The sequence below is a fragment of the Eleutherodactylus coqui genome, chromosome 1, assembly GCF_035609145.1.
Source record: "Eleutherodactylus coqui strain aEleCoq1 chromosome 1, aEleCoq1.hap1, whole genome shotgun sequence".
NCBI classification, from domain to species: Eukaryota; Metazoa; Chordata; class Amphibia; order Anura; family Eleutherodactylidae; genus Eleutherodactylus; species Eleutherodactylus coqui.
In genome coordinates, this window is record NC_089837.1 from 282,460,113 (window position 1) to 282,477,060 (window position 16,948).

The 16,948-nt window shown below is 44.7% G+C and overlaps 1 protein-coding gene across 5 annotated transcripts in view; it reads right to left on the reverse strand.

The window, feature by feature from the left end:
• KLHL12 (kelch like family member 12) overlaps positions 1 to 16,508 on the reverse strand; it is a 30,786-nt gene extending 14,278 nt beyond the window's left edge. The window contains exons 1-6 of one of the 5 annotated variants that reach the window (XM_066609326.1): positions 16,491 to 16,508; positions 12,602 to 12,717; positions 12,074 to 12,085; positions 7,127 to 7,332; positions 4,278 to 4,431; positions 489 to 706 (exon numbers count right to left, since the gene is read on the reverse strand). In XM_066609326.1, coding sequence (XP_066465423.1) covers positions 489 to 706; positions 4,278 to 4,431; positions 7,127 to 7,324 — 570 coding nt within the window. In that variant the 5' untranslated portion in view covers positions 7,325 to 7,332; positions 12,074 to 12,085; positions 12,602 to 12,717; positions 16,491 to 16,508. The other 4 variants (XM_066609311.1, XM_066609318.1, XM_066609333.1 and 1 more) reach the window with 4 other exon arrangements.
• Between the last annotated feature and the right edge of the window lie 440 nt (positions 16,509 to 16,948).

Consider the following 16,948-nt stretch of genomic DNA (forward strand, 5'->3'; position numbering starts at 1 on the left):
AAACAAAAGGATGGCTTTCACAGCAGGACGTTAAGGCTGGGTTCACAATGGGTTTCCCGCTGGAAATCCCGTGGTTTGGCCGCAGCACAAACCGCGAGATTTCCGCCGGGAGAACCGCCGCGGAAAAACCCGCGGCAGCTTTGAAGCGGCCCGGCCGCTCGATTTTCCATTGCGGCCGGCGCTCCCATAGAGGAGAGCGCGGCCGCGGCGGAAAGAAAAGATAAATAGACCGCAGCCGCGGTTCCAGCCTGACTTACCGCAGCGGATTGGCCGTCCCGTGTGGACGAGATTTCTGAGAAATCTCGTACACATGGCTGGCTAATCCCGAGATTAGCGGCCGCGGGCGGATTTGCCGCGGCGAAATTCCGCGCAGCAAAACCGCGGCAAATCCGCCCTGTGTGAACCCAGGCTAAGTCTTAGAACAAGTCATTATTAAAACCGTGGCAACTCAAAGTAAATTAGTGCATGAAATATATACGCAGTTGTACCTGAATTTCATCACATCGGATTAACTTTTCCACTTCCTCTTGCTGCAGTAACATGAACTCCTCATGTTGTACCACCTCTGGGAAGTGCTTCTGGCTGTACACCTCAGCAGCCTGCATAAGGTCTAAGCAATTATGAGTCTCTGCAAAGTCACGAATCCCTAAGCAGTTGGATGGATCAAGTTGAGACTCCAGAAAGTCACAGCATGCCTGCTTGACACCTGGGTGGTGGATGACATTATTTGAAATGTTTTTATTAACATTTTACAACCGGAAACATTTTAACAAGATTAACATTTATTGCATGGCCACTTGGATATGATAGAATAAGCATTGCTGTTTTTATTTTGTAAAGTATAGCTGCAACACCCTCTGTTAACCCTTTTTTAATGCAATTGTCAGTAGGACTTTCTAATGTTAAAATCGCATCACATAAAAAAAAACAAAAAAAAACGCAAAGCACAAACTTGTGATTTTTGTGCAATGCGTTTTTAATATTAGAAAGTCCTATTTACATTCGCGTAAAATCCATCTATGTGTCAGGAATATGCTAATTATATGCATTTTTGTCTCTCTTTCAGCCGTTTATGGACTTTGAAATAACCTTTTTTTTTCCGAGCAGAGAACCAAAATGAAGAAATTATGTTTACTGTGTAGGGTCAGCATTTTCGGTTGTGCAATGGGACGCAGTTGTAGCAATTTCAAACTCCTAACAGAATGCGCTGGCAGTTTCTGTCACGAGGATTAAGAAATTAATCTGTGCCAGTATAGTATAAAGCTTGCATCTTCTCAAAGTTACAACAGAAGCTCTTCATGACAGGTGATGGAACACTACCTGTTGGTCCAATGTCCGGGAGAAGATTTCTCCATCTTTGTGCCATTGAAAACAAGCTTCTTAACTGCTGTTATGCAAGTCACATGATGCTGCCTTCCAGTGATGTGATCAAAGTTATAATCTTTAAGTATTGTAGATAGATGATGTGATAAAAGTTATAATCATTAAGGCTGGGTTCACAAAAGGCGGATTTGCTGCGGTTTTACCGCGGTTTTTCCATTGCGGTTTTGCCGCAGAAGAAATGGTTCTGTGGCAAAACCGCTTCAAAGATTAATTTTGGCTTGCGGATTTTCCTGCAGAAAAATCCGCACGCGTTTTTTACTTTTTGCCATGGATTTTGCTGCGTCCATAGAGGTCTATGGACAAAAAACACTGCGGAAAAGACAGAAGAATGGACATGCTGCTTCTTGAAAAAATCCGCCCTGTGAGAACAGTTTTTTTGCAAAACTCATTTGTGCTGCATTGCACTGCAAACGCAGCGGTTTTGCCGCAGTGCGGATATGCAACGGCAATCCGCGGCAAAACCGCAGCAAATCCGCCCTGTGTGAACCCAGGCTAAGCGTTGTAGATATATAATGATGTGATCTAAGTTGCCATCTTTATCCATTGTATATGATAATTTACAAAAGAAAGACAATTATTCATCACGATGCTTGATCATTTAATTTGAACTAATTGTTAAACCTTCCATATTGTCTTACACACTTTGAAGCCCTAAGTCTTTCTCCTTGTGGCAAAATAATACGCAAGATAGTTTTAACTAAAGGCCCATTTACACCAGCCAAAGATCGCTTTTAAAAAAAACCCAAAAAACAAATTGCTAATTGGCGATTGTTTTAGCGATAATCGGTGCGTGTAAATGTGCGCCCATAGTCTGCTTTTCGGGAACTGCTAGCTGATCATTAAATTCGAGCTAACCTAAAAATCTGTGCTGATAGCATTGTTTCCCCATGGAGAACAGAGGATCTGAGCGCAGATAATAGCCCTCAGGCTATTAACTGCGTTCAGTGAAGGCTTCATTTGTACACCTAATTAGTACTTAAAGGGGTTGTCCCGCGAAACAAAGTTGGGGTATATACTTCTGTATGGCCATATTAATGCACTTTGTAATGTACATTGTGCATTAATTATGAGCCATACAGAAGTTATTCACTTACCTGTTCCGTTGCTAGCGTCCCCGTCTCCATGGTGCCGTCTAATTTTCAGCGTCTAATCGCCCGATTAGACGCGCTTGCGCAGTCCGGTCTTCTCCCTTCTGAATGGGGCCGCTTGTGCCAGAGAGCTGCTCCTCGTAGCTCCGCCCCGTCACGTGTGCCGATTCCAGCCAATCAGGAGGCTGGAATCGGCAATGGACCGCACAGAAGACCTGCGGTCCACCGAGGGTGAAGATCCCGGCGGCCATTTTCGCAAGGTAAGTAAGAAGTCACCGGAGCGCGGGGATTCGGGTAAGTACTATCCGTTTTGTTTTTTTTTTAAACCCCTGCATCGGGTTTGTCTCGCGCCGAACGGGGGGGGGGGGGGGGGGGGCTATTGAAAAAAAAAAACAACCTGTTTCGGCGCGGGACAACCCCTTTAAGTAGCTGAGTAGCTACTTAATACTTTATGCAAAACGATCGCTCAAAGCTGTCACTCAAACTGTCGTTTGAGCGATCTTTAAGAGATCATCGGCCCGTGTAAACCAGCCTTAACCCTTGCTGCTATTATGTATAAAAGCCTTCCACTACTGACCATGCAAAGGTTAGTCTCAGTATCTACATAACCAAAAATTGCATATGCAGATTGAAATGGAATTCTTAAATGTCTGGTTGAGAAATCTAAGAATCTGCTCAAGAATATCTGCACTTTTGAACATTGACACAGGCAATGATAAAGCCCCACCCCTGCCAAACGGCATTGCAAACATCAGATGGAAATAGTCCCATTCCAAATCTCCTCACTGGAGTAATGTAGGCCCTGTAATACAACTGCAAAGTCATCTCCGTATAGCTGCTAGATGAGAGATATTGGTAACTACCGTATGTTGGAGTGCCTTCAGCGTACTAGCTATAGAAAGTTCTAGGATATCCTCTTGCCACTTACACATGCCTTTAGGAGAGAAGGCATAATCTAATGGGTCACTCAAGAACTGGTAGTATCTAGTTCTGTGTGCCCTATTTGAAGGCAGGTGTAAAAGCCTGTTTCGCAAGGTTGGGTTCCATTCCATTGATGAAAGGGGGGAGAGAATCCTTCATGCATAAGTGCTTACCTGAACATAGGGGAAATAGGCTATAACTAACTAGGTTTGGAAAGTAAGACTGAAGTTCAGTTAGCGATAATCTATGGGTGGACATATCTAATTTTCAGGATTCACCCTTTGCCCATAGATAAAATTTCTTATGCGAGACTCCATTCTGAAAGTGTAAGTTGCCAAGTAACATTAGATGTAGGGAACAGCTCAGCTTTAACTGCCATATCTTTTGCCATGCCCTACAACTGTTCATCACTAAGGGGCTTTTGTCTGCGTTTCAGGTATTTCATTGAATGAGAAATGTAGAAAGTTTGGTAAAGATATTAGGGAGAGAAAGTCTTGATCTCAGTGTCAGTAAACTATGTAACTAGTCAACCGCTATTCTCATCAACGCTGCTATGTTATATAAGCAAATATTAGGAAAATTAAGACCACTGTTGGACGACCACATTATTAGCGGTTATGCAGAGGGTGCATTGCTTTGTGATTAGGAGATAATGCTAAAACACTTCTGTCACTGGGGGACTAATACTTTATTGCTCTCAGTAAGAAAAATAAAATGATATCCTTGTCTCGTAAGGAAATTAGGCCCAATGTAAAAAGATCCTAAAATGACCAAAAACCATAAGAGAATACTGTGTTGTTACAATACTCAAAAGCAAGGTATAAAGAGAACATAGCCATCTCAATAGCAGGTCTTCACGAATTCTAGAATCTACCATCTGCTTACCTTTTAACTGAAGTAAACAGGCAGCTGGTAGAAGTTCCTGTACGTTCTCTACATTAACATGAACAGTCTCTGTGTATACAAAGTCAAGTAGGATCTCCATAGTGGATGAAGTGAGTCCCTGGATATCAACATATGGTTTGCCTTTCTCAGATAACTGTGGAAAAAGTGTCAATATCATAAAAGATGTAATAAAGCCGAAGTTGTGTTGACACTGTAGATCAGAGGTGCCCAACCTTTTGTAACTTGTGAGTCACATTTAACTAAGAGTGATGGGTTGGAAGCCACATTCAACTCAAAAACAGAAAATAATTTTTTCGGCCAGGACTACACGACTACTTTGCTAGCAAAACATGTCGCATTGCCAGAGATCAACCAATGGCCTTCCTAAATTGCATCACAATACAATACAGTAATTGAACGCAGTCATATTGCGACTTGCAGGTTGCTACAACTTTATGGATTTCTTGTGATTGGCAGGTTGCAGCAACTAATAAATTACAACAGGATTGCATTAACTTACATTATGTTGCCATGTGGCAGGGTGATAGTGCGACCTTTTGCCGCACGACATGTATCATACCCAAAGTCACCATGTAGCCATATAGCCCTACCTTAATGTGGAGACAGGTTCTAAAGTATTACTAAATAACCTGACAAATAGAAACTAATCTGAACAACATAAAACAAAGAACCTTTGGCTGAATCTACATAGCCCTAATTGCTGCCCAGGATAGAGGGACCTCATACAGATTACTAAGGGTATTGGATCAGATTATAGCAACAGCTTTTTCTAAAAACCACAGATGTTCTTGCTTTCATTCTAATGGGATCGGACCAGGTTTTTGGCAAACAACTGCCACGTTTCGCATGTACAGCAAATAGGGTCATGTGAATACATCAATGGTTTTTACAGCATTTTTCCTGACTTTTCTGGACAACTTTTTTCAGCAAAAAACAACTGTGGCAAGGTATTTGCGGTAAGGAGATAGAAAACACACTACAAACACTGACTTTGTTTTGTCGTTTTTCCTCACTTTTTTCCTAAAATGCAGCATGACAAATTTTTCAGGTGTTTTACTACAGACTTCTCTGTAGGAGAAAAAAAAATTGCAAAATTGTCTGACCAAAGAAACACCACCAAAAACACATTAAGTTCATTATGTTTTCTAGAACTCCGATAAAAAGGGTGTATTTCAGAGAACACCACCACTGCCGCCCATAGGCTTTGCCTGGCTGAGGCTGAGTTGCAATGCCAATCACAGGCAATGGATAGACGTTGCTCTATTTATTGGGGGGGGGGGGGGACCCAAACACTTTCTTATTTCAGACAATCCTTTGCTAATAATGTAAGCAGAAAATAAATCTTTCCCCACACAAATGTGCTTTCTATTCTGGACAATTGAAAGATGTCTTTTTAAATAAATCTTTATTAAAGAAGAACACATGTAGAGTACAGGATGAAAACATTAGCACAGCAATACATGATAAAAGAATACATGACTATACTGTATAAGATGCCAAAATATTGGGCCAGAAGCTCTGCAAATAAACTTGTTTTGATCAAATCTGTTGTTCTTCCTTATTTAAACTATAAAACCAAGGAAAAAAAACATTCCCAGTTGGGGAGTCCAAGATTAACAAGGGTTAAAAACAAAACACACAAGAGAACCACTGGCAAAACTGAATTGCGAATGATCCACAGTTCAATATGCCCATAGACAATCATTGGGCACCTGCAGGTAATTAAATACCTGCGGATGTCATTTTATCCTGGCATGCAGATCACACGCGAGCAATAAAAATCACAGCACGCTCCATTTTCTGCGGATTCGCAGAAAAGCAGGATATTTGGTAAAGAAAAGCACTGTGAATGTGTACGGCACGCCAGCCGGAATCTCCGCATGCCCGTGGACATGAAGCCAAAGGCAAAAAGTAGGCTTGTCACTAAGGGGTTAATCTTTGTTTATAAGATTATGAAAGTTGAATTAACAATTTAGTCCCGTTGGAGGTATCATACCTTTGAACTAACTGGTTGTATTTAGCCTAAAGGATTGAGGACATGTATTTTTCTCGGTTAAACTTTGTTTTTCTTAATAAAAATGTTTGCACTGTTAAAGTTAGCTATTGTCATAATCACATTGGTGTAGAAAAAAAATTATGTTACTTCTGCTGCACGGTGAATGCTGTAAAAACAAAACTCAAAACATGGAAGAATTGCTAGTGTGTTCCATTTCTCTATCTAAACTATATAAAAAGATCAGCATTATAGTATATGTACTCCATAATAGCGCCATTAATAAAATCCACTCTTCCTGTGAAAAAAGCCTTCATATGACTGCATCGAAAATAACAAAGTTATGGTTGCAAACTGCAGAAAGGAAAAATTTGCCATGTCATTAAGTTCCAAACTATACCGCAATCTTAAACAGTCACTGGACTTGGGACAACTTGTGTTAATATGATAGTCGATGCCATAACTAGCAAAAGTGCAAATCCCTTTAATTACCTAAAATTATGTTTTTTTATGCAGAATAAATTAGCCACTAGGGGTTTCCCTTCTTTCTAATTTGCTGTCCACTGCCTGTTGTCATGTGAAGTCAGTCTCTATTAACAGAGAAGAGAGAAACTGGTGAAAAATGCAAGTTATTAGTCATATTAAGGCCAGATATTGCGTTATTCTTTCTGAAGTCATCTGTAAGTGCAAGTACACGTTAAGGGGTTAATAAAACCGAAGTTAAATGCATCACACATTTCCTCCATTATGTCTTAGAATTCGTGAGCTGATCAAGTGTAAAATCTTTTTTGGTGTTGCTGCAATCCTTTAGTTCTCAACCTTGGTTACTACTTACCTCACTAGTAAACATTGCACAAAAGTAATCACTGCAGGCAGCTAGTACTATACGGTGAGCAGGAAAATCCTTCATGTTCACACGGAGTGTCACATCGCATAATGTCTGACTCTTACGTAGAGAGTTCATAGTATTTAGGATTGACTTTGCATGACAGTTTGTCATAATGTCTTTGGGTCCCATGGTGTCAACAGGCATTACGGAGTCTAAATATAAAGAAGATTAACTGGATTCAGAGATTTCAACTTCCAGCACAAGACAAAGAAAGGAGAATTACCATATTATTAAATGTAAAAACATTGTGTGACAACAATTAAAAAGTGTATTATTCTTCAAGCAAAACTGTCTCAAGAGCAAATCAAACAAAGGCTGGTTTCACACCGTGTCCGAACCTCCAGCCACAGGTTCCATCACAAATCCAGATCTAATACCCGAAGGAATAGCGCTTTTTCTTCCCACCCAAAAGCCAGGCAGCTGCACGGAAAACAGACAGGCCCTATTATATTCAATGGGGTTCGTCCAATGCTGTTCGGTTCCGTCCATAGGCGGAGCCCTTGAGCCGTGGGGGGGGGGGGGTCTCCTTTCCTGCCACCCAAATGGAGCAGGAAAGTGGAATCCCAAATGCAGGTATGAAACCACCCAAAGTTTGCCGCCACATAAACTATTCCAGGACTCTTACCCCTTGTACTCTTGATAACCTATCCTAAGGATAGGTCATCAATAACCGATTGCCTGTGGTCCCAAGCAGTGGACCACCGCCAAAACAGCAGATCTCAGTGCCCAGACCCATTACAGCATAGCCAGATGTTGAGAGCTCCGTCCTCATTGCCCATTGATTTCACTGGCAATAGTCTTTTTTAGCAGGATGATGTGCCTGCTGCAATGTAAAAATTAAGGCCTCTTTCACAGGGTGACAAAATTGTGCAATTTTCTCGCAATGCTACAATGCGCATGTATGTGAAGCCCATGCTTTCACTATGGGTTTCTTCACATTTGCGATGTTATGTAGCATGCAACATTGTGAGTCAAAAACCTTGTGAGTTTTGCAGCCCATGTTTCCCTATGGAGCTTCCCCCTACCCAGTCATCCATAGTAATGACACTGACCAAGCCCCTGATTCAAAAACAAACATTCACAAGAGCCAGGACCCTCCCAACTGTCCAATTACTGACCTTGCCAGCTTTCACCACTCTCCCTTGCTGTTATTACAGCTGCACTAAAGCACCGCACCTCAGTACGGACGCAAGAAGGTGTTCTTATAAAACCACAAACATTCACAAAGTATATGCATAGACCAATTGCACCACTCCAGTCAAAGATGGAAGGACACGTGTCCTTTACTAATCAGGGGAAGCAGGGTGATCGTCCTGATAAGGATAGCCCCACTGTCTTCATCTGGGACTCGGAATCTGTAAAGATGCACAAAACACAGGACACGACACTGTTCACACGCACTGAACACAGAACACGACTGTTCATACCTCATGTCTGGCCACCTGCACTGACATTCAGAACACATCGCTCTTCACACCAACAAACCAGGTAATGCATACCCCACAAAACAGGAACCCCACCAAGAACTCCCATGCATACAGATAGTAAGCCATAGCTAGTCCAAGTGTCCTCACACGAAGGGGAAAGAGTCAGCCACCATACTGACATAAAGGGACCCGTGTCAGGAATCACCCATCTGACCATACGTCTGGAGGCCGCACCTGTCAAAGGGGAAGGGAGAGACCGTCCTCAGGGAAGGAGAGAGACACTACATACCAGCATGCATAACACCCAGCCCTGAATGGGAATAACACAAACTGAGTAAAATAACCAGCATCCTCTAATCAGAGAAGCTGGTATTTATGTGCAGCAAACCAGAGGGGATTGGCTGGCTGGAGAACAGCAGCTTAATTATCCCTCAACTCACAGAAACCTGTAGAACCACAGGTCCCAGCAATACAACCTAACACTTGCATTCACTTTGACATGAGTCAAGTGCTTCCCCCAGTAATCACACTGACCAAGTTTGCTGTCCCCATAACCAAGTCACAACAGCAGGGGCAATGCATACAGATAACGCTTCTGCAGTTTGCAGTGTGTGCATTAGGAAAGGTGACCAGACGTCCCAATTTAGTTGGAACAGCCCCACTTTGGGACCCTGTGTCCCACTTTCCCCAGGGTCGGGCAGTATGGGTGAGCCACTGCAGGGGACCACCATTACTACGGGAGCCGATATGAAGGACACCATTACTACCGGGACCACACGACACATGGCAGCATACCTCAAGCTGACTTGGGGTATATTTCCGCATCTAAAAAAGTAGGCTTCCCACTTTCAGGGCGCTCTTCGTATTCCAGTTCCCAGCGCCACTGGTCAGGTGAAGGCCCTACAGGCCGCTGGGAACCGGAAGTTGGGGAGCACTGACATTGGGAAACCTTTGGAGGAAGTGAGGGAGAGCGCTGCATAATACAAAATCAGCTGCGGGTATGCGACTGATTTCCAGTCAAAATCCACTAAAATGATACGGATTTTAACTGTTTTTTGGATGCAGAACCCCCTGTACTTTTTATAATGACTGAGGTAAAATAATACGTTGTGATAAGCCCCGCCCCCTGACTACACCCCTCTATCTCGCTTTGACCCGGAGTAAATCTGGTCACCTTACATTAGGGGGCTTGTCCTTAAGCAGACAGGTCTAGCATCTGACACATCCGTTAAAGGAACAGGGATCCTTTTACGTTAGTACAGCCTGGCAGTGTGGCGCAGCGGCAGCTCTTGTCGCAAATGGTGACAAGGCTGAAAGGTCTTGTTGCCATGTTTAACATCTCAGTTGCACTGGTGACTATTTTGGTAGCCACCTGGAGCCCTGGTTGCTACTCCTAGCCTGTCGTAAAGACAACTTCAATTTCCTGAAGACTCATTCTCTAGTGAGTGGTATTCTACAACATACACTCACACCAGAGCAGCTGGCTTCAGCAATCACAGTGAAGCGGTCAAGTGAAAGATGTACATAATGTGACTGGGCAGTTTCGCTGGGTTGTGCAGGGCCACTTAATAGGAAAGTAGTGGGGTTTTTTGGTTTGAGGTTTTTTTTTTCTTACACCATTCCCTGCCCATATAGATTTTTTTGTGTGACGCAATACACCTTTAAAAGAACTGTTGCTAAAATCTTGTACCAGATACCACAGGGCATGGTCAGTGGTCTGGTGGATTCCATGCCTTGGATTGTCAAAGCTGTTTCAAGGCTTCACAAAAATACCAAACAGGCGGTTTTAATTATATGGTGGATAAATGTACAGCGCATTAAACTAATGAAAGTTTACCTGGTTGGATGGTACGATTGAACTATAAAAGCATATGTTCACACGTTGCAGATTTGCGGTGCACTTTCTGCAGCAGCAAATCTACACCAAAGGGTTTGTCACAGATTTCACCCCCTCAGGCTGCCCTCACACAGGTAAGAGAATCGCGTGAGATTTGTGAATTGCGAGACGCACAGATGTCAACCCAGGAGCAATGTTTTCCTGGATGGCAATGCGATAAGATGCTATACAGGAAACAAATCACAGCACGTTCTATCTTTCTGCGTGCTCTTGCATCGCAGCACCCATCGATTTCAATTGGGCTGGCGGCACCATTGCACCACGTGCTAGATGCATGCGATGCGAGGTCTCCCATTGATAAATAGGAGAAACTGCACTATTCTCCGCCGTGGCTGGATCCCTACAATGATGCAAGGCTGTTTTGACATAAAAATTATTCGCATTCTTGGGGAATTCACATGATGGGGAGCGCGATATGGGATATTGTTTCAGAATAAACATATTTTGAAGTTTGACTCGGGAACAGAGCTCCGAGTCACGGAGGTGGGCTGCGTTGGCTTTTCTCAACCCATAGCATGAAGATTGACAGCTTTCTCCCCTTTTGTGTATAGGGAGACAGCTGTCCTTCTCATGCTACGGGCAGGGAGAAGTCAACAGAGGCCGCTTCCATGACTCGCAGCTCTGTTTCTGAGACAAACTTCAAAGTGACTTCATTATGAAACGCTGCAGGGTTTCAGAATACAACATACAGGACTAATGAGCATACCTGTCCGGGGTTTATTCAGCCCGTGGTTCAAACATGAACCTAGTGACAGATTACCACATGGTTATATTCACACAGATCCGCTCCAAAATTCACACTATATTTTATGGTACAGATTTTGGTGCGAATCCATTCAATAATGAGTTTATGTGCAAAGTCATGTAGATTTTGGTGCAAATTTTCAACTAGGGAAAATCTACATTAATTCCGCTATGTGTGAGCGTACCCTTAGGCCTTATGCCCACGGCTGTGTCGGACTCTACCAGTGGAATATTGCAGCGGAGTCCGACACAGCACCCCCCCAAAGACCCCACACTCACCTCTGTGGATCCGCCATGTGAGTTTTGTCTGTCGAGCCGGCGAACATGCGCCGTGCAGCGCATGATGCACCAGTGGTGGGCAGAGACACTAAATCACGTGATACTTCTGCTGTGAGCACAGACAGACTACAATGGAAGCCAGCCATGCGTTTTTCCACAGTATTTAGAACATGCCGCGATTTCTTTCTGCAGAACTCCGTGATAGAATTCCGCAGCGTGAACATTGAAAGGCAGAAAGCTATTAGGTTCATCAGCACCTAATAGCTGCGGGATAATGCCGCAGATTTCCGCCACGTGAAACACGGCAGGAATGCGTCTGTGGGCATTAGCCCTGAAACTGCAACTGAAAGGTGTATGTTATGAATTACACTAGTGACAGATGATCTTCATCACTACAGAGTCCCATAAAATGTACTCGGAGGAGCTGCAAACCACTTCTGCTGCCTGCTGAATATTGCAACATCAAGAAAGTTCTCCCAGTGCCTAGGCACCACGGGAGTCACCAATGCAGCTAGGAAAAACAAGGTTATAATGAAAGTAGCTTACCTGAATAGTTTATTTAAAGGAGATGTCCCGCGCCGAAACGGGTTTTTTTTTTTTTTAAACCCCCCCCCCGTTCGGCGCGAGACAACCCCGATGCAGGGGTTAAAAAAACAAACAGCACAGCGCTTACCTGAATCCCGGCGGTCCGGCGTCTTCATACTCACCTGCTGAAGATGGCCGCCGGGATCCTCTGTCTTCATGGACCGCAGGGCTTCTGTGCGGTCCATTGCCGATTCCAGCCTCCTGATTGGCTGGAATCGGCACGTGACGGGGCGGAGCTACACGGAGCTACACGGAGCCCCATAGAGAAGAGGAGAAGACCCGGACTGCGCAAGCGCGGCTAATTTGGCCATCGGAGGGCGAAAATTAGTCGGCACCATGGAGACGAGGACGCCAGCAACGGAGCAGGTAAGTATAAAACTTTTTATAACTTCTGTATGGCTCATAATTAATGCACAATGTACATTACAAAGTGCATTATTATGGCCATACAGAAGTGTATAGACCCACTTGCTGCCTCGGGACATCTCCTTTAATGCAAATGATCTTCAAGGCACAAAACTCCAGGACAGGAATGCCAGTAGCACATGGCATCAGACAAGAGGCTTTCTGATCAACTTGAAACTTCATCCTATGCATAAATTGCCCTGCCAAAACAGTTGTGGTCAGCATTACAGGTACTAGGAATTAAGATCTCGCTTTCAATTTTTCAATTTTACTCTTAATTTTTTTTTGTTGGTATCGTCGTAATTGTACTGTCCCACAGAAGTCATGTCATTTTTGCTGCAGTGTGTACACAGTAGAAACAAACTACCTCCCATCTACTTGTCATGTCCTCAGGTCAGCAGGTTCATAAGGCTGGGCTCACACTAACAGATTTGAATTGCAGGTTCCACAATCGCCGTCCGCATGGAAGATCCACAGTAAAACGCGGGTATTTAAAAACATGTATTTTGGAATTTTCCTTCACACTTGCGGGTATGAATTGCGTATTCTGCGAGCATAAGAAAAATCGCAGCATGCTTTATTTTAAATGCAGATTGCTTGTGGACGACCTTAATAGAGGTCTATGGATGCAAGCGTTCTGCAGCCCAAAAGCAATTAACATTGAGCGGCGGAAATGCTCACAACTTGATAGGAAAATAGATAGCATAGCCGAAATGCCGGCTGGAGGGGAGAGAGATATCTTTCTTCCGCACGGACGATACGATGTGCGTACACGTACATTCACCAGGAAATACGATCTTAAGCAACCATTCACAATTACTTTCCATGGATTGCAGTCTTCCACTGCCCAAATCCGAGCCGTTCGTGTGAGCCCGGCCTTACTCTATTGCAGATATTCTCTTCTCTGTACAGCGTGAAGTAAATTCCCACCATATTGGGAATGGGATGTTAAAAGCCAATACATTTAAATTATACTGTACAGCACTGTGGAAATTCTGTTCCCTAACCATAGCCAAAATTCTGCAACAATTCCGCTCTGTACAAACTCACCTTTTGCATTCAGCTCCTAGCCCTCTGAATCTGTTAAGTGGGCGCTTCACACCTCTCACTGTCAATGAATGGTGTCAGATTGGATTGATAGTGAGCACTAGATACTGGCCACTGGGCAGAGTCCAAGGGCTGGGAGCCTAAGGGCTTCTGTCCACGGGTGAATTTTCACTGCGTTCCCCGTGGCGATAATCCGGCTGTGGGGAATGCAGTGAACGCTTTCCATACCATAGCTATGGAGAGCGCAGCCCCCCTGTCCACGAACGATTCTCCGGTGCGGCCGTCAAATCGCAGCATGCTGCAAATTGCCGTGGTGAGTGTCAGATAGGCTCACCGCAGCGATCCGTCAGCTGGCTCCTGCTCCCGGGCGGCGGTCCGCCGCGGGATATTGCAACGCCCGTGGACAGGCAGCCTAAACTGCATCATCAGCCATCCCCGATGGGTTGCATCCAGAGGCCTGCCATGGCTTTCACTGCAAAATACAGCTAAAGTAAGTCTGTCACCTTACGGTTTGCCTAGTACCGGAATGTACTTTACATGTGCGACAACATGAGGATGCAGCAGTACCTTTATTTTCTTTCAATCTGGCTGCCATACTAAGGTATCACAGCAGAAAACGTTCAACTAGAAAACACCTAGCTGAATGACATCTCTAGCTCTGCCCTCGGGATCTGTCACGCGTTCCACATTCAACGCACATGCGCAGCACTTACGGCGGCGCATGCGAATAACGCCATTCTCTCCTGAGATGAAGTCAAAGTGCATGCGCCCAAACGCTTAGTGTGGCACAAGGGGTTTGAGGTTGGAACATATGCTGCAGACATCATTCAGCAAGGCATCGTATAGTTGAATATACGAGGAGAGACCGCTGGGAGAGGTGTAGCGTCCGTTGGAGGGTCCACAGCTAATGGGTCCACAGCACTTTCTGAGGCACTATCTGGGGATGGCAGCCAGACGGAATTCTTCATGTTGACGCACATGTAAAAGTATAGGCAAAAAAATAAGGTGACAGACTTCCATTATGAGACTGCAGTACAGAAGTACTGAAGTGTATTATCTGAGCAAGCAGCGAGCAGATGCAGAAGACGCCTACAGAGACATAGAGAAAGAAAAAGAGTCCAGGTAGAAAAAAAATTCTACGTCAAAAACAACCAATGCAACAAACTAGGATTTATCCTGCGCAGTAATGCGGTTTTGGTTCCACCTTCAAACATACAAAACAACGGTGATAAAAAAACATTGTATGCACCCCAAAATAGGACCAATAGTCCATCATACTGAAAAAAATAATTGGCAGAATCTCTCTTTTTTCCCCCCAGTCTCCCAAAACATTTTTACAGATATGCAGCACATTATATACCCCAAAGCGGTGCTAATAAAAACGACAGTTTATGAACAAGTCCTTATATGGCTATGTCGACAGAAGAATAAAAAGTTATTAAGGCCTCTCAGACAGGCGTTTTTAGCTGCGCTATGCCTCCATTCATTTCAATGGGGCTTCTCAGACGAGCGGTTTAGTGCAGTGTTCATATTGCGCACTGGAACGAACGCGGTATATTCTATTTTCAGCGTTGCGGTACGGTTTCATCACCCTGCATCGCCCATTGAAGTGAATGGGGTGCATTAAAAATGCTGTAAAACGTTGTGCACTATGCCACCGGGAGGAGGGCAAAAATGGTGACATCACCAGCTTGCTTTGCCCGCCAGTTTCACGCATATGCTTTATAATCGTGGTAGAACACTCCCATTCATTTCAATGGGGCCTCGCAGACCTGCGCTCGAACGCGGCATTTTCTCTCTACTCTATTTTGCACTTTTTAACATACCTCAACACCCATCACTATCAATGATGGGGTGTGTTAAAAACCGTTGTCGGACGCAGTAACCTACGTCAGAAAAGGGTGGTAAAATCACGGCAAAATGCCACGATCAAAATCACTGCATTTTGCGGACGCGGTACGAGTCGCCTAACTTCACAAAATTTGCAGTAAAATGCAGACAAGCGCTCACAACAATGCTGTAAACCGCTGTGCTCAGCGCTAAAAAAAAAAGCAGCGTTTTTACAAACGCTTCTGTGAGAGCGGCCCGAGGGGCAAAGATGCAAAATAATGGAAGAAATGGTCTAACACGCAAATGCTAATGGCAGGCATTGGGGGTTTTGTTGGGCCCTCGCATGCCATAGCAAAGCATCACCCCCTCTTCAGTGATTGCTTTCAGCCAGAGGGCACCTACCTTCACTATGAAGCTCCTTAGATGCCACGGTCACTGCTGGCCGCAGCACCCGCTGGTGTCGGATCAGTGTCTGATGGCTACTATAGCCTGGGCATACTATCTTCTGACTCGCTGCTGCAAAAAGCAGCACACGCAAAGTCCCTTTAATGACCACCCATATTACCACAATATCCGTCAGTCACTAAGGGGTTAAGGGCAGACGTCATGCAGGGGTCTCAGGACAACCTCTTCTGGAAGTGATCAGAGAATGGTCATGGGTCCGGCTTCTGAATCCCCAGATGCCATCCATAAGCCGCAGGTAGGGGTCAGACCCCCGTGTTAGAGCCCTCCACTTCGGACTGATCAGGACTCCCTCTACAATGCTGCAGCGTGCCCTCGCGGGGTCCTATGGGGACAGGTCTTTAGTCCTAAAGCTCTTAATAACAACGACTACTTTATTAGTTCGAGGGAAGGAAGTGGTGGAGGTACAACCGGCTGCCACAGGCAGTGGAGGATGGCCGGAGGTGTCAGCAACACGTTACACACAGCTACTGCCGCCACTTCCTCCAACAGTCCTCAGCGAGCCCGCCCTCCTACCAAGCACACAACATGCGGAAACCACACATGATCGCCGTTCCTTCTCACTCACTGTGTGCCCCTCGGTCATTGCTGGCATATCTGCGCTTCCTGGGAAATCTCCATAGCGAGCGCTTACCGGAAGTGTCGGCGAGACGCTGGCCGCCATTTTCTTGGAGCCAAATCTGTCTGCAGTCCAGTGAGCTTGTGACAGAAACATGACAACCCTTTGTAAACAATCACTCTACATTTAGTATGCAGTAATAGATGGTGGCACGCCGATTGTATGGGGAAATGAACGTGGTACTCCTTACGTTACAGAAAATGCCTGCTCCGGTTTTTTTATGTCCAATGACTTCACTTTCGTTACTCCATTGATGAATTGTTTAAAGTGGAGCTTCTCCAGAAGATCCCACCAGGCCAGCTCCACACTTCATTAGTGAAGTCACTGGGATACAGTCGCCTCTGGTAGGCTCTAGTCAGAACCCATATGGGATAAGGCCAGCCATTCACATCCTATGTACCAGATGAGGTTGGTTAAAGCAGGGCTTCCCGCCACAGAGGTCCAGGGTTAAACCTCAGATTTCTATTTGTAGC